We start from the raw sequence: 27,465 nt of genomic DNA on the forward strand, positions 1-27,465 counted from the left end.
GACGTGCAGGTTCTGGGGCAGCTCCCAAGGCAAGGGCAGAGGGGGTGGCTTCAAGGGGACCCATTTCAAAGTCAAAGCGCTGTCACATAGATCCACACAGAACTCTTTAGTGCGGTTACTTTGGGAGGTGAGACAGGTGGGTCAGTGGGGAAATTTTCCTTTCTTACTATGGATACTTAAAATCGTTCTGTTTTTTAGTTCCTTCATTGTCCTTCTCTCTCTCTGTCTCTATTTTTTCCTTTCTTTTTTTTGGCTGTGCCACGCTGCTTGTGGGATCTTCATTCCCCTGCCAAGGATTGAACTCCGGCTCTCGGCAGTGAAAGTGCAGAGTCCTAACCACTGGACTTCCAGGGAAACCCCTCTTTCTCTTTATATTTTAAATGTTTTATTCAAGTACAACATACATCCTGAAAAATGAATAAGTTTGCTTTTTGATGAATTTTCCCAAATGGACCACACCCACCTTACCAGCACCCAGATCAAGAAACAGACCATGACACCCCCACCAGCTCCCCACTGCCCCCTCCCACTCACTCCCCGACCCTCCAAGGCAGGTCACCCCTCTAACTTCTAACAGTAAAGAGTAGTTTTGATTTACATAATGGAACCAGCCAGTATGCACTCTGGCTGGTCTCTTTTCTCAACATTATGCTTATGCGTTTCATCCAAATTGTTATCTCACTATATTTTAAATTATCTTAGAACTTTGAAGAAAAAAATGTTCCTAGATCCCTACATAGTAACAGCTTTACCTTAATACCACTAAACCTCCGCTCCCAGGTTGGAGGTTCGCGGGCCCCGGCTTAGGGAACAGGGAACCACGTCCCCGCCTCCCTTCTCTCCACCCACCTAGGAGGCTCGGTCTGCGGCTGCGGACAGCTGGCACAGCCGGCGGGAGCGCGGTCACATGACGGTTGCCGGCCCGCCAAGATGGCGGCTTCCTGCGTGGTCCTGCTAGCGCTGGTCCTGACGCTGCTGCTGCTGGTGGCGTGGAAGCGCTGGCGGTGGGGGCGCGCGGCCCGCCACGTGATTGTCGTGGTGCTGGGCGACGTGGGCCGCAGTCCCCGCATGCAGTATCACGCACTGTCGTTGGCCAAGTGCGGCTTCTCCGTGACCTTCTTGGGGTTCTGCAGTGAGTGCCTCGGGGGCCTGGGAGGGAGGCTGCTCTCTCAGCCTTTGACCCTCGGCTTTGACCGCCCCACGGGGGCCGAGGCGGGGACGCCCCTTTACCCTCTCCTCCGTCGGGCAGCTCTCCGAGGTTGGACGAGCCGGGTTGTGGCCTGGACAGCAATTGCCAGGTTTCTGCCCAGCCTCTGCTGGGTGGGTCCCTGGGAACAGTCAGCATTAATCGAGCGCCTGCCATATGCCAGGACTGTGCTAAGCTAAATGAACTCAGTGCATAGTGTCACTTATTCCTAGTAAGTGAAAAGATGGACTGGAACCCGGGTGGATGTGATCCCAGGGCAAGTGCTGGTAAGCACATCTCTGAGGCTTCTTTTGTCAGACAGTGTCTGAGAAGACAGGCAACTTGTCTCCTCTCCGTTCCTCACCCTCAGCGCAGAACTCTGCAGGCAGAGGTATTTCATTTTCGCAGGATGTCCAGCGTTTTTCCCTCAGTGTGCGGGGGCAGGGGTGTCTGCTCCTCCATCTTACCCCACTTTGACATCTTTAGAAGGTAGCTCTATCCCATATCGGGAAAAAAGGAATAGCACTGGTTGCTTCTGGTCCCTGTTTAGAGTCTGCTACCCCAGGGTGAGGGGCTGGAGTGAGACTTCCTAGGGGTCTCCCTATGGTGTGATAATTCCACCATCCAGGGAATCTAGGTCAGCTTGAGTGCCTACTATGTGCCAGGCATTGTGCTAAGTAAAAATGGATAAGATTCCAGCCCTCCCTCTGTGGGTGGTCTAGTGGAATCTGGACAAGAACTGGCCTCATTCTCTGTTCTGGCTACTGAGGAACAGAGAGGTTCCAAAACACTCTCCCCTATTCAGCCTGTGGGGCGGGGATCATCTGACTTTAAATTAGATCATCTTCTCCAGCACATTAAAAGGGACATTCTTTTCAGCCTCCAAACCCCACGATGAGCTCTTGCAGAGCGACAGAATTCAGATTGTGAGTCTGACAGAAGTTCAGAGACTTGCAGGTAGGAAGCAGTCAACTCCTGATATCTCTGAATCTGTGTGTGTAGGGGGGGAGGGGAAGGCGGGGAGTGTGGGGTGGAGGGGATCTGCAAATTGCCAAGAACTCCTTTACTAGTGATGGCTGTTTTCTGACTTGCAGTTGGGCCCCATATTCTCCAGTATGGAGTCAAAGTTGTGTTTCAGGCAGTGCACTTGCTGTGGAAGTTGATGTGCAGGAAGCCAGCAGCTTACATCTTTCTCCAGGTACGTGTCAGCTCCACCTCCCGCTGTGAGAACCACTGTTTTAACAGTTTTCTTTACTTTCCAGTTTAAAAAAATGTACAGATTGGTAAGTGCATATTCACATGTGTGTGTATAAACTTTTAAAAACATGAGTAGGAGCCTATGGTATGTGTCCATTCTATTTATGGTACTCATCCCTTCTGTTTTTCAGTGTTTACAGATAGTCTTATTTTGTACTTGTTACATATGTAAGTGTTTTGCCTGCATTATCTCATTTAATTCTTCACAACAATCCTGAGAAGTAGGTTCTTGTGTTACCTACACTTAGAGATGAGGGAACCTAGACCCAGAGAGGTTCTGTAAGTAACCCATTGTCACACAGCTAGGAAGTGCTGGAGTCAGGATTTGAACCAGGTTGTCACTCTAGTTCTGGAGTTCCACTCTTAGCCTCTTACCTTGACTGCTTTTTAACGTAGAGAAGCTCTTTTTTTTTTTTTTTTTTTTTTTTTTTTTTGCGGTACGCGGGTCTCTCACTGTTGTGGCCTCTCCCGTTGCGGAGCACAGGCTCTGGACGCACAGGCTCAGCGGCCATGGCTCACGGGCCCAGCCGCTCTGCAGCATGTGGGATCTTCCCGGACTGGGGCATGAACCCGTGTCCCCTGCATTGGCAGGCGGACTCTCAACCACTGCGCCACCAGGGAAGCCCTTCCTGATTTTTTTTACTTAAAAATTAAAAAAAAAAATTAATTAATTTATTTTTTTTGGCTGCATTGGGTCTTCATTGCTGCTCATAGGCTTTCTCTAGTTGCGGTGAGCGGGGGCTACTCTTCGTTTGCAGGGTGTGGGCCTCTTATCGCAGTGGCTTCTCTTGTTGTGGAACATGGGCTCTATGGGCTCTAGAGCACAGGCTCAGTAGTTGTGGCGCACGGGCTTAGTTGCTCCGTGGCATGTGGAATCTTCCCGGACCAGGGCTCGAACCTGTCTCCCCTGCATTGGCAGGTGGATTCTCAACCACTGCACCACCAGGGAAGCCCTTTACTTTTAAAATTGTATGGTGAAGAGTATCAGTGAACATATGTCTTTTGCATGGGTTCTGTTTCTTCCTTGGGATAAATTCCTAGGACGGGAAGTGCTTGGTCAGAGTCCATGCACTTTTAAAATGTTGTGATGTGTTACTGGATAGTCCTAGAGTAAGATTGGGTCAATTTATCCCCCACCTAACAGGGAAGCCTCTTCCCCCCATCCTCACCACCACCAGGTATCATTAGGTGTTTTAGAGTTTCCATTCTGATAGATGAAAAATGGTTCCTCCTTATTCCATTTTTTGTTTCCTTGAATATCAGTGATCTTGGACTTATCAGGTTGGTCAATTTTCTTTTATGACTGTTTATACCTCTTGGTGAGGAAGAGGGTCTTTCTTCTGCTTATCGATTATCAAGAGCTCTGTAAAGATAATTGACTCTTTGCCACGTATGTTATTTTTACTTGGTTTATTCTTGACCGTGGTCTGGTTTCCTTCTCTTCCTTCAAGTCTCTCTTTCCCAGAACCCTCCGGGCCTGCCCGCCATTGCCGTGTGCTGGTTTGCAGGCTGCCTTTGTGGGAGCAAGCTCGTCATTGACTGGCACAACTACGGCTACTCCATTATGGGTCTGGTGCACGGCCCCGGCCACCCCCTTGTTCTGCTGGCCAAGTGGTGAGAGTCTGGGATGAGGGTGCCGACATTGTCCCCAAACTGTGGTGGGAAGAAGGGCCGGTGCAGAGACCCGGGGAAGCTGATTCCCGTGTGCCCTGTGGGGGTGAGGGCAAGGCTGGGGAGTTGGACTGACGCTGGTGACAAGTGATAGAAACAGGCCTGAGCAAAGGAGGGCATTTGTTGGCCCATGAAACTGAAAAGTCCTGAGAAATGGCTGACTTTGAGCTCAAAAAAGGTGTCATCAGGACCCCTCTCATGTCTCTCCACACTTCCTCCTAGAGGTATTTCTCAGGCTCTGGAAGCCCCTCGCTTTCATCCCCACCCCACCAGGCTCAGTGGAGAGAGCAGGCCTGTGGTTGGCTCCTGCGCACCTGGCGTCCTCTGACCCCCTCTGAGCCTGGGGGGCTTCAGTACCCCGTTGTCTCAGGCTTGGGACAAATGCTCCACTGGAGAGCTGGGGTCCCAGATGAACCCGTACCAGATACCCAAATGGAAACTGGGGACTGCTGCTGGCAGACGGGGACGTGGGTCACAGTCTGCTGCAGCTGATGAGACAGGGAGAGGGAAGAAGGGCCTTGGGAGCAGGTTGGACCTGGAGGAGGAAGCAATGTTGTGTTCTGAGTCCGAGTTATACCATCTCCCTTGGTGTGGGCTTGCAGCCTCAAGCCGTTGGCCGGCTGTGGCGTTTCCCCTGATGGGTCATTCGTGGGTGGTGGTCGCAGCAGCAGTCAGTGAGCGCTTGCTGCATGCCAGGCCTCAGGCCAAGCCTTTATCCCATTCAGACTCCAGTGCTGCCCAGCAAGGGTGTCCTGTGATCGCTGTCTTTTTACAAACCAGGAAACCGAGAGCCCTCATGTCACTTGCCACACAGCTAATACATGTGAGCTCCAAAATTCCATCCCAGGCAGTCCAGCTCCAGAGCTTTCTCTGCATCCTGAGTGAGGAACAGGCCGTGGTACCTACACACGTGAAATAACTCTGTTCGTTTCCAGTTCTTTTTCAGTCCTGCCCTGTCACCAGGGCTCAAGTCTCCGTTTGGAGCTAATCTGTTGATAACGCCTTTCTAGCATTTGCTAAACTCCCTTTGTAACCCATTGGGAGTGAGCCTCAGCCCCACAGCCTTTGCAGGGAATAGTGCAGTGTGGCTGAGATTTAATAACAAGATTTTATTGTATTTCTCCTTCATTTTATGGCAAGAGAGACTGGATTTTCCATTCTGTAGTGATATATGGTTTCTCTTGAAAGTAATTGTATTTAAGCTGAAAAGCAATCTGATTTAAAGAAAGGTGTGTGGGAGGTAATAGTACAGGTGGTAGAACTCTGTGCAAACACGGGGAAGGTGCCTCGCCAGTGACCTGATTTGGGAGATCCCAGCTCTGTGGCCTCTTCTGTATCAGAGGTGTTGAGTCCCATGGGGCTGGGGTGGTGGTTCCTGGCCCAGAGAGCTCTGGGCTGACCACTGATACGTCTTTTCAGGTATGAGACGCTCTGCGGACGCCTGTCCCACCTGAACCTGTGTGTGACTAATGCGATGCGGGAAGACCTGGCAGAGAACTGGGGCATCAAGTAGGGGCCTCGGGAAACGAGGGGTCCCTCCCAGCGCTGTTGACTCCCAGCTGCTGTGTCATGTTGCAAGGCACTGGGAGCTCCCAGGGTTCCGGGAGGTGGTTACTGGTTTGGGGAGGCTGAGGGAGGAGGAAGCTAGAGTTTCTTTCCCAGCCAGCCAGATGGTCCAGGAAGTGTTCATGTTAGAAATTCTCTCTGTGCTTCTCCAAGTAATTCTAAAGCTTATTGTTGAGACTTGGATACCTCAGCACCCTTCTTCTTCTGGATACTTCTGGGTCTTATGTTCCTTAGGCCTTTCTTCGCCCCTCCCTAGAGCCCCCCCAATGATCTCATTGCAGAGCTGTGACTGTCTACGACAAGCCAGCATCTTTCTTTAAAGAGACGCCTTTGGACCTGCAACACCAGCTCTTTATGAAGCTGAGCCGCACCTACTCTGCATTCAGGGCCTGGTAAGTCTGCTGTCTTCAGCTTTCAGCTGCCTTATTTTATGCTCGCTGCTGACCTGGAGATCTAATCCAGGGGATGGCAAACTATGGCTGCAGGCCTGCTGCCTGTTTCTGTAAGTAAAGTTTTATTGGAACACAGCACGTTCATTCATTTACATGTTGTCCTTGGCTGGTTCCACACTACAAGAGCAGAGCTGGGCTTTGCAATGGAGACCGTATGGCTCCCCAAAGCCTACAGTGTTTACTCTTTGGCCCTTTAAGGAAGTGTTTGCCCTGTACTAGGCTGTGGGTGTCCTTACCCTCCTGCCAGTGGTTCCTGACCGCATGGCGGGGTCTGTGCACCTATGTGTTCTCTGGGCATCTCCCAGGGGTAAGGAGAGCCCTTCTGAGCGGCTCTCCATACAGCTGGTCTTTGTTCTTCTCAGTAACGTGGGGGCAGTTGGAGGGGTCACAGCGTCCTCATCTTAAGTCTAGGGGATGATTAGAACAGTAAGCCCTGTGAAGGCAGGGGCTGAGTCGGCCTTGTCTGCCATTGCGACCTCAGCACCTAGCAACACATAAATACAGATAAGAGAGAAAGCAAGGTGCAGGTCTGTGCCCAAGGCCTTGGGTGGTAGGGCCACCTGGTGGCTCTGACGTGGCTGCACCCCAACAACTGGGAGCCTGCGGGCCTCACTCTGGTGGGAGAATGGCTGTTCTCGGGCCCAAGGGCCTGCTCTGTGGCAGCTCACGGGCTCTCTCTGCTCCTTCAGTTCAGAACCCTCGGACTCGGGCATGGAGAGGTCGGCCTTCACGGAGCGGGATGCCCAGAGTGGAACAGTGACCTGCCTTCCTGGGCGGCCGGCCCTTTTGGTCAGCAGCACGAGCTGGACAGGTCTCAGGACCCGCCCGGGCGCTTGGGGCTTGTGTGAGCACCTGGCTGAGCCTGTGTTCTCGCTGCTGCCAGGCGTGCACCCCACATGTATTTGGGGCCTCGATGAGAAAGGGGAGCACATTGAGCTGGGTGGGGAGGCATCTAGAAACTGGCCCGTGACACTCGGTTCTCTTTTCCCGTAGAGGATGAAGACTTCTCCATCTTGTTGGCAGCATTAGAAAGTAGGTGTATGGCTGTGATCAGGAGCTGGGCTTGTCGGGGGCTGCTGAACTGCAGGATGCTCACCTGGCCTTGCGTGATGTCCTTGGCAGAGTGTTCCTGACCCCAGGGCCAGGGCCACTGGGTGGAGGTGGCAGGCGTGAGTCCCCTTTTGGGTCAGTGAGTGACCAGCCTAGCTCTGAATTGCCACCTCCAGGAGAAGGGATTGCATGGTTGGGAGCAGTGCTCCCTCCTCCTCTCCCTTCCCCCATCCCCTCGCATCAGCCCCTCACTCACCCGACTACATGATTTTGGTTATCATGTATTTATTTTCCTAAACACAGAGTTCGAACAGCTGATCAACGATGGAGAAAGCCTCCCTCCTCTGGTCTGTGTTATAACAGGTACCCACCTGGGACTATCCCTGTTCCTGTATTAAACGGGGCAGTGGAGGCATGTCAGGCCTGTGATGTTTGTTGTCTCGTTAATTCTCACCCCAACTCAGTGATGTATGGTTTTCTACACCAGCTTGACGGGGAGGCTGAGGCTCAGAAGGGCTTCATGGCAGAGCATGGAGTCTAGATTTCAATCTCAGATAGCGTGACCTCAGAGATTCTGAGCTTTCTACTTCACAGTGGTTTCCACGTATCTTTTTTTTTTTAAAAAATGAGAGTCTGCTGTCCAATGTCAAACTGTTTCCAAAGGAGCCGGGTGAAGAGAGAGAGGCAGAGGAGATTTGGTTGGAGGAGGAGGGTCCTTAGCCAGCTGCCCCACCTTGGACACTCCTCTCCTCCAGGCCCTTGGACGCCCAGGGGCGGCAGGAGCCCACTGCTCATGCTGTGCCACCTGGGGATCTGGGCGGGGCGCAGGGGCAGTCTGTGTGAGAAGCTGTATTGGTGGGCACTCTGGTGCCTGGCCAGAGTTTATCCTGGCTGTGTTCCCAGCCCAAGGCCTGCTGGGGGAACGGCCATGGCCTCAGCAGTCAAGGTGCACACCCCTTGGGGGTCGTTTCTGGAAGGGGTCTGGATAGGGGCCTGATTGGAGCTGCTGCCTGTGGGCCTTCTGCTCACGCCCTTGCAGGGGCTTCTCAGGCCTGGGGCTGGGGGACAGGGCCAGACGTGGGCCCAGTGCAGTGACTCCGGTTTTCTCTGTAAGGCAAAGGGCCTCTGAAGGAGTATTACAGCCGCCTCATCTGCCAGAAGCATTTCCAGCACATCCAGGTCTGTACCCCATGGCTGGAGGCCAAGGACTACCCCTTGCTTCTAGGTAAGAGGCCTGCAGGGGGAGGGCTGGGGTTTATAAGGGAGTACCTGAGGGCAGGGGACAGAGTTTTTCTGAAGAGGGCCAGATAATGAATGTTTTACCAGGTTCTTTTGCATATTCTTTGTTTTTTTAACCCTTTAATGATTTCAAGCCATTGTCTGCTCAGGGGCCCTACACATGTAGGTCTCAGGCTGGGATGGGCTCTGGCTGGACTCTGGGAGAACGAGGCTGTTTCCTGGTGTGCCACCTCCTCCCTGCCTGTTTGCCAAGGTTACGTCCCAGTGCTCTTGGCCTCCACGCCCTCCACTCACCCTGCTCTTCCCTTGGGCAGAAGGGCTGGGCGGGGCTTGGGTTGGGGTCAATTCCCAAGTGTGGGAGGTACAGAGACCACGAGGTAAACAGTGTGGACTCTCCCAGTGTGAAGGGGCAGCCCTCCCTTCTCTTGCGTTGTTGATCCCTCGGGGAGGGCTTATTGGCTGGGTGCCTATAGGTCTCAGCAGCCACTAAGCTGTCTCCGGAGTGGGAGGCGGGGAGCCTTTGTAGGCAGGAGCTCCAGCGGCACTGAGTGATGTACGGTTGCTTCCTTGGCTTTATATTCACAGCGACAGCTTGTTTTCTGTTGGTCTGCTTTGGGTTCTTTTTCTAATTATTGTGATAAAATACACATAACAAAATTGCCATTTTAACCATTTTTCCATTTTTAAGTGTATTTGAGTGGCATTAATCACACTCACAGTGTTTTGCAGTCCCCGCCACTGTCTCTTGCCAAAACATTTTCATCACCCCAAGCAGAAACTCAGAACCCATTAAGCAATCATTGCTGCAGCTTCTTTTAAAATACAGCGTGGTTAAGGAGAAAAAGGGGGTCAGTTTAAAGAAAAACATTGGTGACGGGCAGGTCATTTTCAGAAAGGGCCGAGAGGCCAGGAGCGGCAGGTGGGAAGCACCTGCGTGTCCCAGCCTCCTGCCAGGCTGCTCGGCCAACCCCAGGCAGTCGTACGTGGGGTTGGGGACTTTATCACCCCCTTTCCACTCCTCCCCGCAGGCCTCGGTCCACAGTCCTGCAGGATGTGTGGCCACCGGGCGCACAGCCAGAGCTGATGGCCCCCTCATCCTCGCCCTGCAGGGTCTGCGGACCTGGGCGTCTGCCTACACCGGTCCTCCAGTGGCCTGGACCTGCCCATGAAGGTGGTGGACATGTTCGGGTGCTGCCTGCCTGTGTGTGCCGTGAACTTCCAGTGGTAGGAGCGGAAACCCAGTCCTCCCAGGGTTAGGTTATCAAATCAGCAGCTTGGGGGGAACCAGCAGAATTGCCCGGGAAAGCTTCCTGGAGGGCTCCACCTCCCCATCTGTGCAGCTCTGCCACCCAGAGGGAGCAGGAGCCCTCTGGTCCCTGTGGGTGGGCTGGGCCCCACCAGACAGGGTGGCTTCCAGTTAGAGCTCGTGTTGAATACAAATTGGAGTCTTAAGTACTCTACTTGGGGGCTTGTGCTTACAGGGTGCAATGGTGGCTGGAATTGCCCGCACAGCTCACATGGACTTATTTCTCTCTCTGTCCCTTTAGTCTGAGCTCATGTAGTTGTGTTCGAATCAGTTGAATGAGTGTATTTCTGTCTCCGCTCTTCCTGGCAAAGATGGGCAGGAGAGGGCATTTGGAGACGGTAGTGTTAGAAAAGTTTCTAGAAACAGTGGCCCCACCATGAGCTGAGGAGCCAGCTTCTGAATGGGAAATCCAGGATGTTGGAGCCCGGGTTCAGATAGTGTTGGGATCAACTCCCTGATCACCTCTGAGCCTGCCTCCAGCAGGGCTGCCTTTTACCTGGTTTCTCTGCTGTGGAATTAAGAAAAAAAAGGCAGAACTTACTAAGAACGTTCTCACTGAAGAGAGCATGTAGCACAAAAAGTCCACATACCCCTTTATTGTCCCTCCTTCCCCGAATTGGTTTGGATTTTTTTTTGCGGTACGCGGGCCTCTCACTGTTGTGCTCTCTCCCGCTGTGGAGCACAGGCTCCAGATGCGCAGGCTCAGCGGCTATGGCTCACGGGCCCAGCCGCTCCGCGGCATGTGGGATCCTCCCAGACGGGGGCACGAACCCGTGTCCCCTGCATCGGCAGGCGGACTCTCACCCACTGCGCCACCAGGGAAGCCTGGTTTGGATTTTTAATGTGTATCCTGCCAGGTCTTTTTTCTATTCAGATGCCAAATCTAAGAACAGGCTTCCTGAAACCAGACTGTTCCTGCCTCCAGCTTAGCCTGTGGGTGGGGTGGAATTGGGGGGGAGCAGGTGGGCACCTTGGGTTCTGTATCTCCTCCAGGCAGCTCTCAGACCTCCCCTGATTCTCTCTGCAGCTTACACGAGCTTGTGAAACATGAGGAAAATGGCCTGGTCTTCGAGGACTCAGAGGAGCTGGCAGCTCAGCTGCAGGTAGCGTGTCTGCTCCCACACAGCGGCTTGCAGGGTTTTGGAGATTCCTTGTTCCTGCAGCTGGGTGGGTGGCCCTGGGCTGTGTATGGGTGAGCGAGCAGCGGTCTCAGAGGCTGGGCCCCATTGGGCCCCGGAGGGATCAGGGCTCGCCCCACCTGCCGTCTGGGTTTATGGAGCTCACACCACACAATGATGCTAGAGCCAGGTGGACTGTGCCATTTAGGGGATGATTGGATCTGAGAAGGGAGAGTGAGGAGCGAGGGAGCTTCCTGGACCGGCCTTATGAGATGGGTGGGCATCTTCAAAGGATACTTCTTTCTTACTACAAATTACAAAAAGTAACACGTCATCATTCTTGATCATTGAGACCAAGGGCAACAGACTTTGGAAAGCCTCAGGAAAAAAATCATTTTAGACTTTGCCATAGTCTCTGTCAGAACTACTCAACCCTGTTGTAATGTGAAAGCATCCACAATCTGTGGATGAAGGGGTGTGGCTATGTTCCAATAAAACTTTATTTACAAAGACAGGCGGAGGGCTGCATGCAGCCCATAGGCTGGCGTCTGCAGACACCTTAGTTTAGCAGAGCTGGAAAGAACGCAGGCATCACCTAGTTCTCAGTACGTGGGCAGGATAGTGCTGGGTAGAGGCCAGCTCTTGGTGGAAGGAACAGCAGACAGTGGCAGAGGCGGAGGGCTGCCGGCAGAGCACGGGGTGTGGATGGTGAACACTGCAGCTTGGCTGTGCCGTCAGGTCGGAGCAGAGCAGGAGATAGAGCGTAGCTGGGCCATGAAGGCTCCCCTGTGCCTGGTGAGGGAGGCGGGCTTGCTGGGTCAGGGACATTGGGGTCAGAGCTGTTGAGAAGGGTTAGTTAGCCAGGCCTGGTGAGGAAGCTGGGCCAGAGCGGGCGTCCCGTTGGAGACCCCGGGACACTGGTGGTGGTTCTGGAAGTGCGGTGAAGGAGGGAGGGTTTTGGCAGAATGGCTGCGCTTGGGGTGCAGCAGGAACCTGGGCTGCTGGGAAGGAGGAGGGGTAGCTTGGGGTGGAACCTGGGGTGGGGGCAGGAAGCAGTGATGAGGTAGTTCTGGTCTTCTAGATGCTTTTCTCAAAGTTTCCTGATCCTGCTGGCAAACTGAACCAGTTCTGCAAGAACCTCCGGGAGTCAGAGCAGCTTCGATGGGATGAGAGCTGGAAGCGGACAGTGCTCCCTTTGATTACGGACACGTGACCACCCGGGCCAACGACTGAAACTCCTGAGGTGTCCTGTGCTGGACATCATGGAGAGACCCTCAAGCTGACACCCCTCCTTACCTTTCATCTTTCTCCCCAGGAGCTGGCCCACACTCCCCTCCTCACAGCCGCCACTGCTGGCCAGTCCCTTGGCAAACTCTGTAGATCAGCGCCTCCTGGTGGATGGAAGCTGAAAGGCTGGCAGTGGGCACTGCCTGGGGAATGAAGTTACTTTTTTTTTTTTTTTTGCAGTACGCGGGCCCCTCACTGCTGCGGCCTCTCCCGTTGCGGAGCACAGGCTCCGGACGCGCAGGCCCAGCGGCCATGTCTCACGGGCCCAGCCGCTCCGCAGCACGCGGGACCCTCCCAGACCAGGGCACGAACCCGCGCCCCCTGCATCGGCAGGCGGACCCCCAACCACTGCGCCACCAGGGAAGCCCTGAAGTTACTTTTAATAATCTGGAGTTTTTGTTGACCAGGAAGCTGGCTCAGCCTGCTTTCATCTTTGGAGGCTCTGAATCCCTTCTCTCTTTTCTCTTCCTGTCTTATGAGTCTTCCTTTCCCCCAGTTTATGACTTTTCTGTTATTTGTGTCGTCTTGAACATCTCTGCATCCTTGTTTTGTCTCCTGGTGTCTGCCTTTCCCAGAATTGCTTGGTTGTGTCCCTAATATTTTGATTCCTGCCTTGAAAACAGACTTTGCAGCCCACCGCCCTGCAAGGGCAGTCAGATGTGCCACGTGTGCAGCGGGCTTGGCTCCGCGAGGGATTTGCGTCCAGGTTGGGGGGAACGTACTTGGTTTGTTTTATTATTTGCGCGAGTGAAATGCTTATCTCTGAGCCAAAAATTTCATTTCTGATTTATGGTGATTTTCTTAAGGACTAAGCCAGCTGGCAGAGAGGGGTCTACACACTTGAACAGTTTATATTTTATTCGAACAGTCTGTGGTTCCCGATTCAGAATTTAACATTCTTCAAACATTCAAGTCCAGTGCAAGTTTTATCACATTCTTTCCAGAACAGTGATTTAATTTTCACATTATTCTTCAAAACCATTTATAAATCTACAGCATTAGTTTCAGAATTGCCATCTCCGAGTGCTCTTCGTAGGGAAACAGTTTCTGGTCGTGACGAGGCACTTCTTCCCACGGGATTCCAGCCCGGCCTGGAAACAGAACATATGCGTCTCAGGATGTGGGGTTTGGGGATGGGACACCACCCTATCAGTGTGGGGCTTTGGGACAGGCCTGGGGGTGTGTGTGGGGGTACAGACTACAGATTTCCAGGCCCCATCCAGACACCTGGAATCAGCCTCCAGGGGTGGGACCAGGAATCCCATTTGTAAGCAGCTCACAGCAGCCAGGTCTGCTGCGTCTGCCCACTGGGCCGTGTGCATCCCTGGAAAGTCATAGCCCCGTCTGGGTCCTCCATCCTGTTACCGGGCACAGCTCAGTAGGAGCTGAGGTTTGAACCCACGTCTGCCTGACAGCTCAGCCTGGTGCCTTCAGAGGCTGGACCTGTATCAGAGGGGCTCACGTCCTCTGTGTAAGCACAGATGTCTGACGCACCCCTGGCAAGAATTGTTTTGTCATCAGTTTTTTAGGAATGAAAAATTAGTATTTATAAGAATGAAATACTAGACATACAGTGTATAAGTGTCATGATACTGCTGTCCGGGTATAACATGTTAATAATAATGTTAATTGGTGTGTATGGAGTTTCCCCATATGTGTATTAACATGACAGTTATTTTTTTAAAATAAAAATGAGCTTAAAAAATGAGTTTATACTGTATATGCTGTTTAGCACTCAGCTTTCTTAAAATACAGTGTGGATATTTTTTCACATAAGCATCTGAAGGACTTCGTTATTTCTCAAGGCCGAGCACCCGCTGTCAGTGGGACACGCTGTACAGGGGTGGGCGCTGGTCCTCTTTGTCAGCAGAGGCAGCTGTGGGAGAGCTTTGTTTGGGGGGTGGGGGATTGGGGCAAGCACAGGGCTCTGCACTGCTGCCCAGTCATGTGTGGGAAACCCTGATCAGGCCTGGCTCGTGGTGAGGACTGCAGAGTGGGGGTCATGGGGTGGGGGGTGGAGAGTGGGAGCCAGCTGCCTGGCTTCAGTCCATGGGTGCCTGGGTGATTACTCAGCTGCCCTGCACCCCAGTGTTTTCACGGGTGGGACAGAGGATGGCAGCGCCCCCCCCCCCCACAGGTGCTAGAAGGGCTGACGCAGGTCAGGTCTGAGAACAGTGCCCGCCTGCAGCAGTGGCAACTCAGGCAGACCCCACCCGCTTCTCTAAAGCATCCCTCGCTCTTCCATTTACTGTGTGCTTGATCTAGTAACAGCAGCTGCCGTTCTCCCGAGCACACCCTTCGTGCCAGCCCTGTTCCACCCCTGAGCTGGATGTTTCTGCTGTACAATGAATGAAGACCTGGAGAGGGGTGGCCCAGCTCCACCTGGGACCCACCTCCAGAGCCTGCACCTGACTGCTGTGTGGCCAGAACTCATCTACCCTGATACCAGCTGGCATCCACCATCCTTTCCATTTTACAGGAAAGAAAACTGAGGCCTTAAGTCTCTGAAAACCTGCCCTAAACACACAGTAGGACTGCTGGTCTCAGACTTCTGAGATCACTGTGTCAGCCATCTCCTCCCCAGAGCACCAACTCCCTGGCCCTGGCTCCTCTGCTGACCTGGGCAGAGGGTGGGGGGTCGTTGGCCCAGCACATTGTGGTCTGGGGCTTCCTGGCTTGTCTCCAGGGCCCCATTCTTCTACTTTCCTGATTTCTGCCTCCCTGGAGTCCTGTGTGTGGCCAGTGCAGTGGCCCTGCAGGCCTGGGTGGCAGCCCCTCAGAGTCAGCAGCCTGGCCAGGGGCCCGGGGCTCACCCAGCTCCGTGGTGAACAGCTGACATGTCTCCGGGTTGCGGATGGTGAAGGCAACGTAGGCGTCAGGAACCCGCTGGTCCTTCTGGCAGGCAGAGAGCTTCTGCAGGACCCCGACCAGGGAGAGGACAGTTTCTGGGCAATATAGCACATCTGCGATAAAAACCCCAGGTTACTGGAAGGGGCTCCTCCAGGACCCCAGGATAGAGGCCTCTGGGTTGTGCCGACATGGGCAGCAGGGTGAAGGCCTGGAAGGCAGCAGTTCTATTAGGTTTGTGCTGTTGGACGGTAAGAAAATTACGGGGGTAAAAAGAAAAACCCTTAGCAGAGAAAGCTGCTGAAAGACACTGCAACACATGAAAAATATCCAGGACTCACTGGTGTTCCTTTAAAAGAAAAAATTCTCTGCCTATGGCCTGCTTAGAAGATGCTTAATGAAGCAAACTCTGACTGCCTCAGACTTCTTGTTTCCTTCCTGTGGGGGGGCAAGCTCCCTCCCACCCACCAGCTGGGCCTGCAGGGGTGAGCTGCTTAGCCTCTGTGCTCCAGCCGCTCTGGGCCTGGGTCTCAGGGCCATGGCCAGGCCAGAGCACAGTACCATCGGCCAGATGGGGCTGGGTGAGCACCGTGGAGGGCAACGGTCCCGTTGGTGCCCACACCATATGCCCCTTCCCTCAAGGGTCCCATCCTGGCACCAGAGTGGGTGGTCCCTCCTTGTGGGACTTGTTTTGAGGACCTAGGACAGAGATACACAGGCAGAGCCTTCGGCCTCAGGGACACATAAGTGTGCACGGAGAAGGAAGCAGGTGCTGACAGAGGTGGGGGCACCCAGAGCTCCTTCCCCGACCCTCGGCCTGGCCCAGGGCATGCAGAGGAATCAGGATCATGCCGTTCTTTGTGGTCCTGAAAGGACAAGGCTGCTGTGGCCACTTCCGCCCCCATCTGAAGACAGGGGGTGTAGGTGGGGCCAGCTCGGCTCCCTTGCTTTGTGGGGCTGCTCTGGCCTATTCATTTAGGTTCTGGATGGCAACTGAGAGGCCTCCCTCAGGCTGCTGGAGAGGGACGTGAAGTCTGTCCGCTGGGTTGTGGCCTGGCTAAGACTGGTCACCCTAGTCTGGTGCCCTGGGGCCTGTTCTGTTCATCACAGGCCTTGCTGGGAAGAGCTGGTTCCTTTATAGGATGGACGATTAGCGTGGCAGTAGGCATGGCCACTGTCTCAAATGGGAGGGCTGTGGCTTTAGGGCACCCAAGAGGCACGCTCTGTGCTTTGATGTCACCCTGGAGGCCCACACAACCCAAATCCCATCATTCCTCCCACCAGGCAGCACTCACTGTCCCCTTCCCAGCACTGAAAGCCAGGTGGAGCTTCAGGGAGGCCACACTCCAGTGGCCGAAGCTGGGCGGTACCTGCGGCAATGACGATGTCCGGCTGGAAGGCAGCAAGCTGAGGGACCGTCACAACGTCCCAGTCCACCCGGGCCACCGTCACCCTGGGGCTCTCTGCATTGGCGGTGTCGTGTTCTGGGTGCTGGGCCAGGGCGACGGCATTTGGCTCCAATGAGAGGCCGTTGAGAAGGACGTTCCCTTGGAGCTGCTCGAGGACATGGCTGTGACAGTCGCTGAAGACGTATGCTCTGGGCCGGCACATCTTGCAAATGGCCAGGCCCGTGAGGCCGGCTCCACTGCCAAGCTCTAAGACAGTCCTGCGTGACAGGGAGAAGTGGCTGTGTCTGTGATCCCCCTGTGGCAAACCTCCCTGGTGCCCAGCCCTGCACCCCCAGGTCACCTGTGAGCAAAGCCCGCTGGGTTCTCCATGGCCCACTCCGCCAGGTAAAGTGCGGCATTCCACGTGACCAGGCCCGTGGTGCCGTGGGAAATGATGGCCGTGCTCTCGCAGAGTGTGATAGAGTCCCCGGAGGGCTAGGCAGAAACAGGGAGAGAGAATTAATCCAGCAACCAGGGCAGGTGTGGATCACATAAGGAATTAGGATTTGAGTCTAAATGTGATGGGGAGCCACTGGAGGGTTCTGAGCAGGTGACACAACCCTCGTGAGCTCAACCTGTCAGTGGGGACAGAAGAGGGAAGTCACAGGGCACATGGTAGACCCGAGGACAGTGACCCCAGAGCCCACCTAGGAGGGAACCTGCCTGCTCCGGCAGTGGGGGTGTGAGGGCCCCAAGGCAAGGCCTGAATGGCTACTCGAAACACTTAGAAATGTGTGACAATAACAGAAAACATCATTTCAGAAATAAAGGCTACTCAAAAAAGCATGAGCATAACAACAAACCAAAACATAAAAACAGATAAACCTTAAAGAGAAACAGGAAGTGAAAAGGAGCGAAATTTTAAAAATCAAAAAGAAATTAAGAGATTGTCATGGGTTCAATCGTTTCCCCCCAACATTCATATGCTGAAGTCCTAAGCCCCAGCAACTCAAAATGTGACCTTTTTGGAGATGAGGTCTTTTTTTCCTCTTTTATTGGCTGCACCGTGCAGCTTGCGGGATCTTAGTTCCCCCGACCAGGGATTGAACCCCTGCCTTTGGCAGTGAAAGCACAGAGTCCTAACCATTGGACCACCAGGGAATTCCTGAGGATGGGGTCTTTATAGAGGGAATCAAGTTAAAATACGGACATAAGGGGACCCTAATCCAATCTGACTGTGTCCTTATACGAACAGGACATTAGGACACACACGTGGGGAGAAGATGGCCATCTGCAGGCTGAGGAGAGGCCTGGAGCACATCATTTCCTCACAGCCTCAGAAAGAAACAACTCTGTCAACACCTTGATTTTGCACTTATAGCTTCCAGAACTGTGAGATGATAAATTTCTGTTGTTTAAGCCACAAATTTTTAGGTACTTTTAATGAAACAAAAGCAAAGAACAAATACTAAAAATTATAATTCAAGAAAGCATTCCTGAGAAAACAAACAGATTTGAAATGAATATTGAAAGAGTATACACTGCACCTGAGGTCACTGACTCAGAACGATCACAACCTCGAGACGTAGTCTAATAGAATTACTGGACTTTAAAGAAAAAAATGCTTTGGCTATCTAAGAGAAAAGGGCATGTGACATAAAAGGGAAAGAAAATTAAATTATCATCAGGCTTTTGCACAATGATGCTTTATGCCAAAGAAAGTGGAGGAATATATTTAAGAGACTCAGGGAGAGAAGGTGTGAGTCAAGATTCAAGTAAAAATGGCTCAATCTGTTATCAACATGCAAGAAGTCCGGGAAGGTCCATCCGACGAGCCCTTCTTAAAGAACCTCCTAGAAAATCAACTTGAGACAACCAAAATGGCTACAGAGACATCAATATACGGACCAATACAGAGACTGAAAAGTAAGAGACTACGGTATGTGCCTGAGGTCGGTAATGTTTCCACCCGTATCCCTGGACCTTGTGATTGTGCTGTGCTTCTTGGCAAAGGGACTCTGAAGATTCATTTAAGGTTACAGAACGTGACATGGGGAAATGATCCTGGATTATCCAAGTGGGCCCGATTTAATCATCAGGGCTGATGTTTGGGAGATGCAGAAGAAAAAGAGGCAGGAGGGATTTGAGGTGGTTGCTGGCTTTGGAATCAAGGGGCCATGAGTCAGGGGGACAGGGCGGCTCCTAGAAGCTAAGAACAATCCTGGGCCAAGAGCCAGGAAGGAAATGGAATCACATTCCTGCAGCTGCAGAAAATGCAATTGTGCCAATGACCTGAAGGGCCTGGAATGGTCCTCCCCTGGGGGCCCAGTCCTACAGATACCCTGATTTTAGCTCTGTGAGACTCAAAGAAGAGTAAGCAGCTGAGCCCAGCAGACTTCTGACCTACAGAACTGGAAGACAGCACATTTATGTTGCTTTGAGCTGCTTAGTTTGTGGTAATACTATGTAACGGCTCTATGATGTCTATGTAGGGAGAATGAGGGTGGCACATATAAAAATTTATGCTGTTTTCAGTAACCACAGTTGGTGTGAGGGATTAGTGCTGTTGTTCTGAGATCGCTGAACACACGAATAATATGGGATAAGCCAAAGGCAGTTGGGGGATATCCTAACATCATCCCCATGCTCTTGAGAACCAAAATTTCCAGAGCAGAAGAAAGGAGATAGGGATCCAATGCAGAAGAGGCTGAGTGAAAACCCTTCTGATCCTGTATCAGAAACATCAATATGGACTCATGAGGTATTTTCTCTTAAAAAGTATGGATATGTATCTCCACCCATATCCTAGCTCTGTCCACGGAAAGGCCTGGACAGCAGCAATGATCATCCCTAATGCCCAGACTGTGGTCTCTAAATATCATTTCCCACTAAAAGAAACTAGGGCTTCTTGAAGACATGGCTGATTCCAGGTCTGGGGCAGGAAACATACAAGATGAGTCTGGAAAAGCTTGACATAAACTAAAGTAAGAAAACTATGAGGTGATGTCAAAGGACTCAGAAGCCTATTTGAGGGGACTTCCCTGGTGGCGCAATGGTTAAGAATATGCCTGCCAGTGAAGGGGATACGGGTTTGAGCCGTGGTCCGGGAAGATCCCACATGCCGTGGAGCAACTAAGTGCGTGCGCCACAACTACTGAGCCTGTGCTCTAGAGCCCGCAGGCCACAGCTACTGAGCCCGCGTGCCACAACTACTGAAGCCTGTGCACCTAGAGCCCGTGCTCCGCAAGAGAAGCCACTGCAATGAGAAGCCTGCGCACCGCAATGAAGAGTAGCCCCCGCTCGCCACAACTACAGAAAGCCCGTGCGTAGCAGTGAAGACCCAATGCAGCCAAAAATAAATAAAATAAAATTACTTAAAAAAAAAAAGAAGTCTATTTGAAGTGACTCAAAATAGCACATTTTGAGCTTCAGTAACGATGTGATTTGCAATGGTTTGAACCCCTACTGGGAATGACAGGAAACCAATTCACTATCTTGAAAAGGAAAGAAGTCTGTATTCTGCCTTTCCTCTACTAGCTGTACCAGTAGGTAACCAAATACGGATGAAAGGAGGCATTTCCTTATAAAATTTCTCCAGCTAATGAATGAAAACAAAATGATAGAAAAATCACTGGGACTTCCCTGGTTGCGCAGTGGTTAGGAATCTGCCTGCCAATGCAGGGGACACGGGTTCGAGCCCTGGTCCGGGAAGATCCCACATGCCATGGAGCAACTGAGACTGTGTGCCACAACTACTGAGCCCACGTGCCACAACTACTGAAGCCCGTGTGCCTAAAGCCTGTGCTCCGCAACAAGAGAAGCCACCGCAATGAGAAGACCGCGCACCGCAACGAAGAGTAGCCCCTGCTCACTGCAACTAGAGAAAAGCCCGTGAGCAGCAACGAAGACCCAACACAGCCATAAATAAACAAATAAATAAATAAGAAAAATCACCTTTTTGCATCCTTCAATGAATTAATGAGTCTAAGCTTTAAGCACCCACAAGTGCTACCATGAAGAGGATAAAAAAGAGATGACGTGACTTCTAGGACCCAGGCTGTTTTCTTGCCAAAGGGGTCAAACAGACAAGAGTCCGAGTGGGCCTGTGAATCCAGCCGCCAATTTTTGGGGAACAGAGGACAGAGGAACAAGCTGAACAGCACCATGTGTGTGCGACAAAAAGCCAGCTTGTGGAAAGCTGTCCAGGCCAAATTGCCAGGAAGAGCTGGGGGGACCTGCGGATGAAGGGAAATTTTGAGCCAGACCTAGTTAATAGGCAAGACTATGTCCAGAGGTGCACATGGCAGTGGTACGACCTCAGTGATTACTCTGAAAGAGAGGGAGGGCTGGGATGGGTCAAATGAGGGCTTTGTGGGCTGGCTGCCCAAGTCCTTGGCTAGATTGGCAGTTACCATGATGGCCACCTTGCAACAATTCGATAATCTAATTCTTTTGCATGGTTTTCTGTATCTTTGTTTTACAATAAAAGGTTAAAGAAGAAAGAAAACAAAAACTGTTGTGTGTAGAATGGACTTCTGTGGGGTAAGAAGCCAGGTGACCAGTGAGAAGGCCAAGCACCAGGTCAGCCTGGTGATGGTGGCAGTGGACAGTGGGGAGAGACTGCTGTCCTTTAACAACCATCCATCAAATATTTATTGAGGTCTAAGCGCCAGATCGCTGCTGTGCAATTCATGTGTGTTACCTAATTTAACGCCAGTCACCCCGTAAGACAGGCGTTATTTGTTGAAGTGCTTGGTTTACAGGTGGGGAAACCGAGGCTCAGGAAGGTTAACTGACCCCGTCTAAGACTACAGAGCTGAGGAGTCAGGATTGAAGCCACATGAGGCTGACTGGAGCCTGAATCAACTGTGTGTGTGGAGGAGGGCGCATGTCTCCTACCAGTAGGTAGCTCCGGTGGCACTGGGTGGGCTCCTCGGCCGTCAGGACCTCCGCCAACGCCTCGTACAGCTCGTCCAAAGGCTCCGTGTGGATAGCCTCGTGCTGGGGGCGGGCAGGGCGAGAGCTTCAGCAAGAGGATTAAGTTGACCCTCGTGAATCAAACCAAGGTTCCACCTGCTTGCTTTTTTTTTTTTTTTTTTTTTGTGGTATGCGGGCCTCTCACTGCTGTGGCCTCTCCCATTGTGGAGCACAGGCTCTGGACGCACAGGCTCAGCAGCCATGGCCCACGGGCCCAGCTGCTCCGCGGCATGTGGGATCTTCCCGGACCGGGGCACGAACCCATGTTCCCTGCATCGGCAGGCAAACTCTCAACCACTGCACCACCAGGGAAGCCCCCACCTGTTTGCTTTTACTATGACTTGTAAAAATGGCTGGAGGATTTTCACCAAATTTGGAGGGGAGACTTGGGATGTGATTGACTTAATACAGATCACTTGGTGGGGGGACCTGGGGGACCTCAAAGAGAGGTGTAGAGAGGGTGAGGGTGAGGTGTAGTGTAGGGCAGGAGAAATGGGATATGTGAGAGAGCTGGCAGGACAGAAGGAGAAGGTGGCATTTCCCACACTCAGGGGTTCCTGAGTGTTTCCATCTCAGGAAGGTTCCATGGGGGACCAGGACCACAGAGGAGATGCAGCCACTGCTGGAGACCCCTCAAAGCACAGAGGAAGTACCCTGGCCCCTCCTTTCCTCCCCCCCTCCATGGCTTCTCATTGGTGGAACTCAGCTGGGAGCAGTTGCCCAGGGAGCCCCCTGCTATACGGGGATCTGTAGAGCAGGCAAAGAGTATGGGATGGATCTGGGCTCCAACAGGCAAAGCCCACGTTTGGAGAGCCAGCCAAGTCCTAGATGCTGCCTGGTTACCAGATGGACAGTGCCCATCACTGACCTTTCTGATGAGCTCTGAGAGAAAACTCCAGGCATACTTCACTGACGGTGGATGCTTCATGCACAGAGGATGCTTCACGGTCTGTGACGAGGAACACAGTGTGGGTTGCTGGAGAGACTCCGCCTTAAGTCTCCCATGAGCTTCAAGTGAATACAGGGCAAACCCCAGTTATTCGATTCCTGGAATTCTGGCCCTGGGTGACCCTTATGCGTCTGAAAGAGTTTAAGATATAAGCCCTTTCCTAAAAATATTTCTCCACTACAGTGGCACAGACCATGGCAGTGTCTCTAATGCCCTTTCTGGGAAGGAATATACGGCATACGGTCTCAGGCTAACACCCTGCTGTAGACTGAATATTTGTGTCCACTCTACATTCACATGTTGACTCTAACACCCACTGAGATGATATCAGGAGGTGGGGCGTTTGGGACATGATTAGGTTATGAGGGTAAAGCCCCCATAAATGGGATTAGTGTCCTTATAAAAGAGACCCGAGAGAGCTCCCTTGCCCCTTCTGTCATCTGAGGACATAGCCAAGAAGACAGCATCTTTGGACCAGGAAGTGGGACCACACAACACACTGAACCTCCTGGCACCTTGATCTTGGACTTCACAGCCTCCAGAACTGTGAGAAATAAATTCCTGTTGTTCACAAGCCACCCAGTCTGTGGGGTTCTGTTATAGCAGGACTAAGACATGCCCCTTCCCAGAGCAGGCAGCAGGAACTAGAGTTTGTAGTGAGGACAAATGTGGGACTGTCTGGCTCCATGGAAGGGGTGAGAACTCCAAATGGTACGACAAGGCAGATTCAGCACCTGCCCTCCTGGAGATCACACCCCCGGGTGGGGTGCTGCGCTGACCAGGACAGAGGAAGGTGGGGACTCTGCCTGGGATGTAGTGGAGAGGGATGGGGGCTCTGAGGGCAACACTTCGGCTGAAGCTGAGAGAAGCAGAGAGCAGGGGAATGAGTTCCAGGCAGCTGGGTAGCTTGTGCAGGCCCCCACCTGGCATTTTGGGAGGGAGGGCAGGGGACGGGAACAGTGAGAATAGGGCCTGTGTCACATGGGACCTGCTGGCCGGAGGGACATGATTTTACTCAAGGGCAACAAAATGCCCACACAACTCTTCAGGGGCTTGGCGGGTGTTAGGTTTTACCCTTGGGGTGAAAAATCAGAGCAGACTGCATGACAATGGCCTCGGAGAGGTCTGAGCTCGCAGTCCTGAACTGCTGGATCTCCTGGGAATCTTCCCTAGCTTGGCTGCATCTTCTCGACATGGTGGTCAGATGGATACTCTTGGTTCACCCTCCAGACAGGAATTCTGACCCTGGGCTCTTTGGACAGGACCAGTGGTTGGAGGGGTGTGTATGATTCCCATGCATTTGTACACAAAATGTACTCTTCTGGAGCATTTTTTCCTTGGGGTAGTGTCAACACCTTTGGGTTTTCAGAAGGATTCATGACCCGTAAGAGGTTAGAGAGCCCGGATGCACTGTGATGTACACCTGACCCACATGGCCAGGGGCAGGCAGAGTGGGACAGGCCGGGCAGAGTGGTGGTCCCTCCTCTACCCGCACGCAGATGCACCTTAGAGTCCAAACCCCACCTACAAAAAGCAGGGGCCCATCCACAACTAGAAAAGACACACGGGTGGGCAAGACTTGCCTGCTTCTTTTCCCCTTAAACGTTTAAAAAAAAAAAGTCTCTGAGCAGCTAGCAAATGCTAGAAGATGTTCCTACAGCTGTCATCTCCATTTTCTCTGTGGACGGTTTAAAAAAACATCCCCCAGGTTCCCTCCTCTCATGCAGCTTGTTGTATATTCTGATGTCTTTATCTAAGAAAACAAAAGAGCCGGAGCTGTCTGAGGTGCTCACACCCAGATGCAGCGTCTTTCTTTTTTTTTTTTTTGTTTTTTTTTTTTGTTTTTGTTTTTTTTTTTTTTTGTGGTACGCGGGTCTCTCACTACTGTGGCCTCTCCTGTTGCGGAGCACAGGCTCCAGACACGCAGGCTCAGCGGCCATGGCTCACGGGCCCAGCCGCTCCACGGCATGTGGGATCTTCCTGGACTGGGGCACGAACCTGTGTCCCCTGCATCGGCAGGCGGACTCTCAACCACTGCGCCACCAGGGAAGCCCCGCGTCTTTCTTTTTAAAGGATACGTGTGCACCTGTTACGTCTTCATGGGCAAATCAGGCCACTGGTGCGTTCCAGTGATTCTGTGATTCTTACCTTCTGCAAAATATCCAGCAGCAGCTCAGAACCTGATGAGTCCCTTAATTTCTCTTCTAGGCTCTATTCAAAGAGAGAGGGGGAAGAGAAAGAAATCTCAAGGGCATTATCACAGGAACATTAAACATGCAATGGGACATGTTGGCAAAGTGCTAAGTGATCTCTCCCCAGGGACCTGGGGCCAAATGATGTGGAAGGCACAGGCAGCTGAAAGCCTGACCTTGAGAAGTTCCGGGTTATACCTGGATGAGTCAGAGAAAGAACATCAGAAGACAGACTCTTGGTTTGCATTAGCCCTGGCAGCTTAACCTTGCCTGGGTCACAGACCAGCTCTGTGGCTGAATTGGAATTACAGGGGGAGCCACAGCATTAACACCTGGTGGGCAACTTGAAACCTTTCCACGGCAGGATGGCTGCTTCACTGTTCAGGTCCCGGCTCCTGTCACCTCCTTGGAAGGCCTTCCCGACTCTCCTAAATTGATGCATTTCCCTGTTTTATTGACTTTCCAGCCACCATCAACTCCCCGTGTTTTCTTGCTTATTCATTTACTTGTTTATTCTCTGGCTCTCCCATCTAATCAGGGCTTTGTCTGTATTCTGCTGATACTGGTGCCTGGCTTGTGGAAGGCATTCTGTAAACATTCGTTGACAGAATAAAAAGTACTAGCTAACACATATTCATGTAATCCTGACAACAGCCCTATGAGGTTAAGCATCATTATACCCCCATTTTACTAATAAGAATATGAAGGCACAGAGAGACAAAGTCACTTGCCCAAGGTCACACAGCTTGTGTGGGGTGGGGCAGGGCCAGAATTCAAAGCAGGTTGTCTGTCTCCCAGGTCTGAGTGCTCCAATGCTGCTGTCAACTTCTTTTCTAGTCAAACCAATGGTAAGAATAGTTCTCACCACATGGGTGCTGTGGGTGAGCCTAAGTGAGCACTTAGCATGGGACTGGTGCAGAGTAAGCACTCACTCATGAACAATTATAGTCGATATGAATTGGGCCCAATGGATGCTGTCATGAAGGTTTAAATTTGGGGTTAAAAAACGTACACATTCCTTTCTGATGGGAAATGATCTCCCAGAATGCTAAATGGTTTATGTCAATGAAACACAAATGACTAACCTCCACTCTTAAGATGGGGCAGACCTGGGGAGGAATATATGTTCAAACTGAGTCATCCCAGTGGGTTCACCACACTTGAATTATGGATTATAAAGGACGCAGCGTCATTAGAGCCCTGGACTTGGCAGAAAGAAGCTGCTGCCTCGGCCAAGCGCCTCTGTGTGAATGGCAGGTCCCCAGGGCAGGGAAGTGAGCTCTTTCGTCTCTTTCCTGGACTGTTTTGTACCTCCCTGTCTCTTCCATCAGCTGCCTCTGAGAGGGCTTTGTCCAATGCTGCTGACACAGATGAGAACACCCAGGCCCGAGGGGTCTGTGACCTGGTCGCTGAGTTCAACGCAGCGTGGTCTCCCGCTGCTCTGAGGACGTGGGCTGTTTAAATGAGCAGCAGCAGCTGTTACCCAATGGCCAGGATAATAACCGGCTAAAAAAAGGCACAAACTGTCCATGACCCTAAAAACCCAGCGAAAAAAGGAGTTGGGAGGAAACCCCGCATTCCTTCAATTCGTGGGACTCGGTCTGCAGAGACAGCGGAGGGCGGGAAGGGCCCAGGGGAGGACGGAGCTGGGGGCTGAGCGCAGGGTGGGTCCAAGGGTGCTGAGGTGGACCTCCTGCTCCCCGCCGCCAGCCCGCGCTGGCCCCAGCGATGCCCGGGGAACCGGACGTGATGCCGGGGCCCGCGAGGGAGCAGAGGCCGCCGCGTGGCGGGGCGAGCAGGGGTGAGGCCGGAGCCCCGCTCCACCGCGACCCCGGCGCCCCCCACCCGCCTTCCGCGCTCCCCACCGCCCACCTGCCAAGGGAAAGAGCTCAGGGCGCGCGCCGCCAAGAAGCGGCGCTCGAAACTTCGCAGCAGGAGCGCAGCCTCGGCGCTCTCCTCAGGCGCCATGGCAGGGCGGGGATTGGCCACGGCGTTGCCCGAGAGAAGGGGGGAGCGGGGCTGCGCCGGGAGGCGGCCCTTGGCAACGCGCGGAGCCGGGGTGGGGCTTGGGGCGGGGCCAGGCGCCGCTTGGATCCTGGGAGGCGGGGCTTAGGTTAGGAGCCGGGGTTCAGCAGGCGGTGCGTGCGGAGGTGGGTGGGGGTGGGTCGAGGCGTTGCAGGGGTCCTGGGAGGCAGGCCCTGAAGGCGGGCTCTGGGGCAGATTTGGGGCCTGGGAGGCGGGACCAGGGTCGGAAGGGGCGGGGCCATGGTTTCGGTGGGGGCGGAGTCAGGGTTTGGCGCCAGGTTCCGCTGGGCGGGGCGGCGAGAGCTCCCAGTCAGGCCAGGGGCCGGGTAGCCATTCTCGCTCTTCCAGCGCCTTCTCGAGCGTCTTTTTTGGCAGGAGCCCTCTGGGCAGACGCGTCGTCCCTTGGGCTTAATCCTAGCCCTCCCCCAACCCCTCTGGGACTGCGCCCTCAAGCTCAGCCTCGGGTGCGGGCGTCTCTTCAGGTCTGTGGGCAGGTGGGCTCAGACTTTCGCAGACTTTTCTCGCCTTGGTAAAAGGCACTGAGGCAAAGGTGTTGGTTGGCAAACTGCTGCGTTCACGGGGGCAAGGAGAGACTGAAGAAAGCAGCAGGCCCCTCCAGGTTGGTAGGTGGCAGTTTTAATAAGTGAGGGAACTTAACGAGGCATGTCGTGGGCACCTCAAGGAGAATAGTTCGGTGGGTCGGTGGTCCTAACCAGTCTTAACCAGCTTGAACTAGAGACAGCTGATTCCAAGTTCCTGGAAAACAACTTGGGCAAACATCTTATTGTTTGTTTAGGCTACGTCTTATTGTTAGGCTTAGAGGACCTGCCAGTCTTTTATAGCAAAAACTAAAGCGAGCTTGAGCGGTGAAGGCAGGCTACAGGTGTGATGGATTTAACAATGATTACCCTCGATTTCATTGACCTCTCAATGACGTCCTGCCTCTCCACACCCT

The 27,465-nt window shown here is 52.8% G+C and overlaps 2 protein-coding genes across 6 annotated transcripts; one reads left to right on the forward strand and one right to left on the reverse strand.

Annotated features, from left to right (window-relative positions):
- Nucleotides 1–925: 925 nt before the first annotated feature.
- Nucleotides 926–13,908, forward strand: ALG1 (ALG1 chitobiosyldiphosphodolichol beta-mannosyltransferase). Of its 3 annotated transcripts, XM_032605852.1 has the most exons (13): nucleotides 926–1,132; nucleotides 2,066–2,143; nucleotides 2,281–2,384; nucleotides 3,909–4,057; nucleotides 5,534–5,623; nucleotides 5,962–6,072; nucleotides 6,822–6,943; nucleotides 7,126–7,164; nucleotides 7,486–7,545; nucleotides 8,297–8,407; nucleotides 9,531–9,645; nucleotides 10,755–10,830; nucleotides 11,927–13,908. In XM_032605852.1, the coding sequence occupies exons 1-13, from the start codon at nucleotides 931–933 to the stop codon at nucleotides 12,056–12,058; spliced, it is 1,389 nt and encodes a 462-aa protein (XP_032461743.1). In that variant the 5' UTR covers nucleotides 926–930; the 3' UTR covers nucleotides 12,059–13,908. The 3 variants fall into 3 exon arrangements, with proteins under 3 accessions (XP_032461743.1, XP_032461744.1, XP_032461746.1); XM_032605853.1 differs by lacking the exons at nucleotides 926–1,132; nucleotides 2,066–2,143 and having other exon boundaries at nucleotides 3,895–4,057; XM_032605855.1 differs by lacking the exons at nucleotides 926–1,132; nucleotides 2,066–2,143; nucleotides 2,281–2,384; nucleotides 3,909–4,057 and adding an exon at nucleotides 4,916–4,937.
- EEF2KMT (eukaryotic elongation factor 2 lysine methyltransferase) lies at nucleotides 12,976–26,488 on the reverse strand. 3 transcript variants are annotated; one of them, XM_032605856.1, is made up of 8 exons: nucleotides 26,358–26,488; nucleotides 24,442–24,504; nucleotides 22,213–22,293; nucleotides 21,267–21,368; nucleotides 16,729–16,862; nucleotides 16,350–16,645; nucleotides 14,946–15,095; nucleotides 12,976–13,223 (listed from the first exon to the last, which is right to left on the reverse strand). In XM_032605856.1, the coding sequence occupies exons 1-8, from the start codon at nucleotides 26,451–26,453 to the stop codon at nucleotides 13,123–13,125; spliced, it is 1,023 nt and encodes a 340-aa protein (XP_032461747.1). In that variant the 5' UTR covers nucleotides 26,454–26,488; the 3' UTR covers nucleotides 12,976–13,122. The 3 variants fall into 3 exon arrangements, with proteins under 3 accessions (XP_032461747.1, XP_032461748.1, XP_032461749.1); XM_032605857.1 differs by lacking the exon at nucleotides 21,267–21,368 and having other exon boundaries at nucleotides 26,358–26,464; XM_032605858.1 differs by lacking the exons at nucleotides 21,267–21,368; nucleotides 22,213–22,293 and having other exon boundaries at nucleotides 26,358–26,483.
- Nucleotides 26,489–27,465: the final 977 nt, after the last annotated feature.

Source organism: Phocoena sinus, chromosome 15, assembly GCF_008692025.1.
Source record: "Phocoena sinus isolate mPhoSin1 chromosome 15, mPhoSin1.pri, whole genome shotgun sequence".
Classification (NCBI taxonomy): Eukaryota; Metazoa; Chordata; class Mammalia; order Artiodactyla; family Phocoenidae; genus Phocoena; species Phocoena sinus.

Bases quoted from the DNA above. Each gene is read 5' to 3' on its own strand.
- ALG1 (XM_032605852.1), top strand. From the start codon at position 931: ATGGCGGCTTCCTGCGTGGTCCTGCTAGCGCTGGTCCTGACGCTGCTG. The intron at 7,165-7,485 runs GTAGGTGTATGG...TCCTAAACACAG, and splicing joins CTTGTTGGCAGCATTAGAAA to AGTTCGAACAGCTGATCAAC. The intron at 10,831-11,926 runs GTAGCGTGTCTG...CTGGTCTTCTAG, and splicing joins AGCTGGCAGCTCAGCTGCAG to ATGCTTTTCTCAAAGTTTCC.
- EEF2KMT (XM_032605856.1), bottom strand. From the start codon at position 26,453: ATGGCGCCTGAGGAGAGCGCCGAGGCTGCGCTCCTGCTGCGAAGTTTC. The intron at 21,369-22,212 runs GTCAGTGATGGG...GCCCGCCCCCAG, and splicing joins TCTCAGAGCTCATCAGAAAG to CACGAGGCTATCCACACGGA. The intron at 16,863-21,266 runs GTAGGAGACATG...GTTTCTGCCTAG, and splicing joins GCCACCGGAGCTACCTACTG to CCCTCCGGGGACTCTATCAC.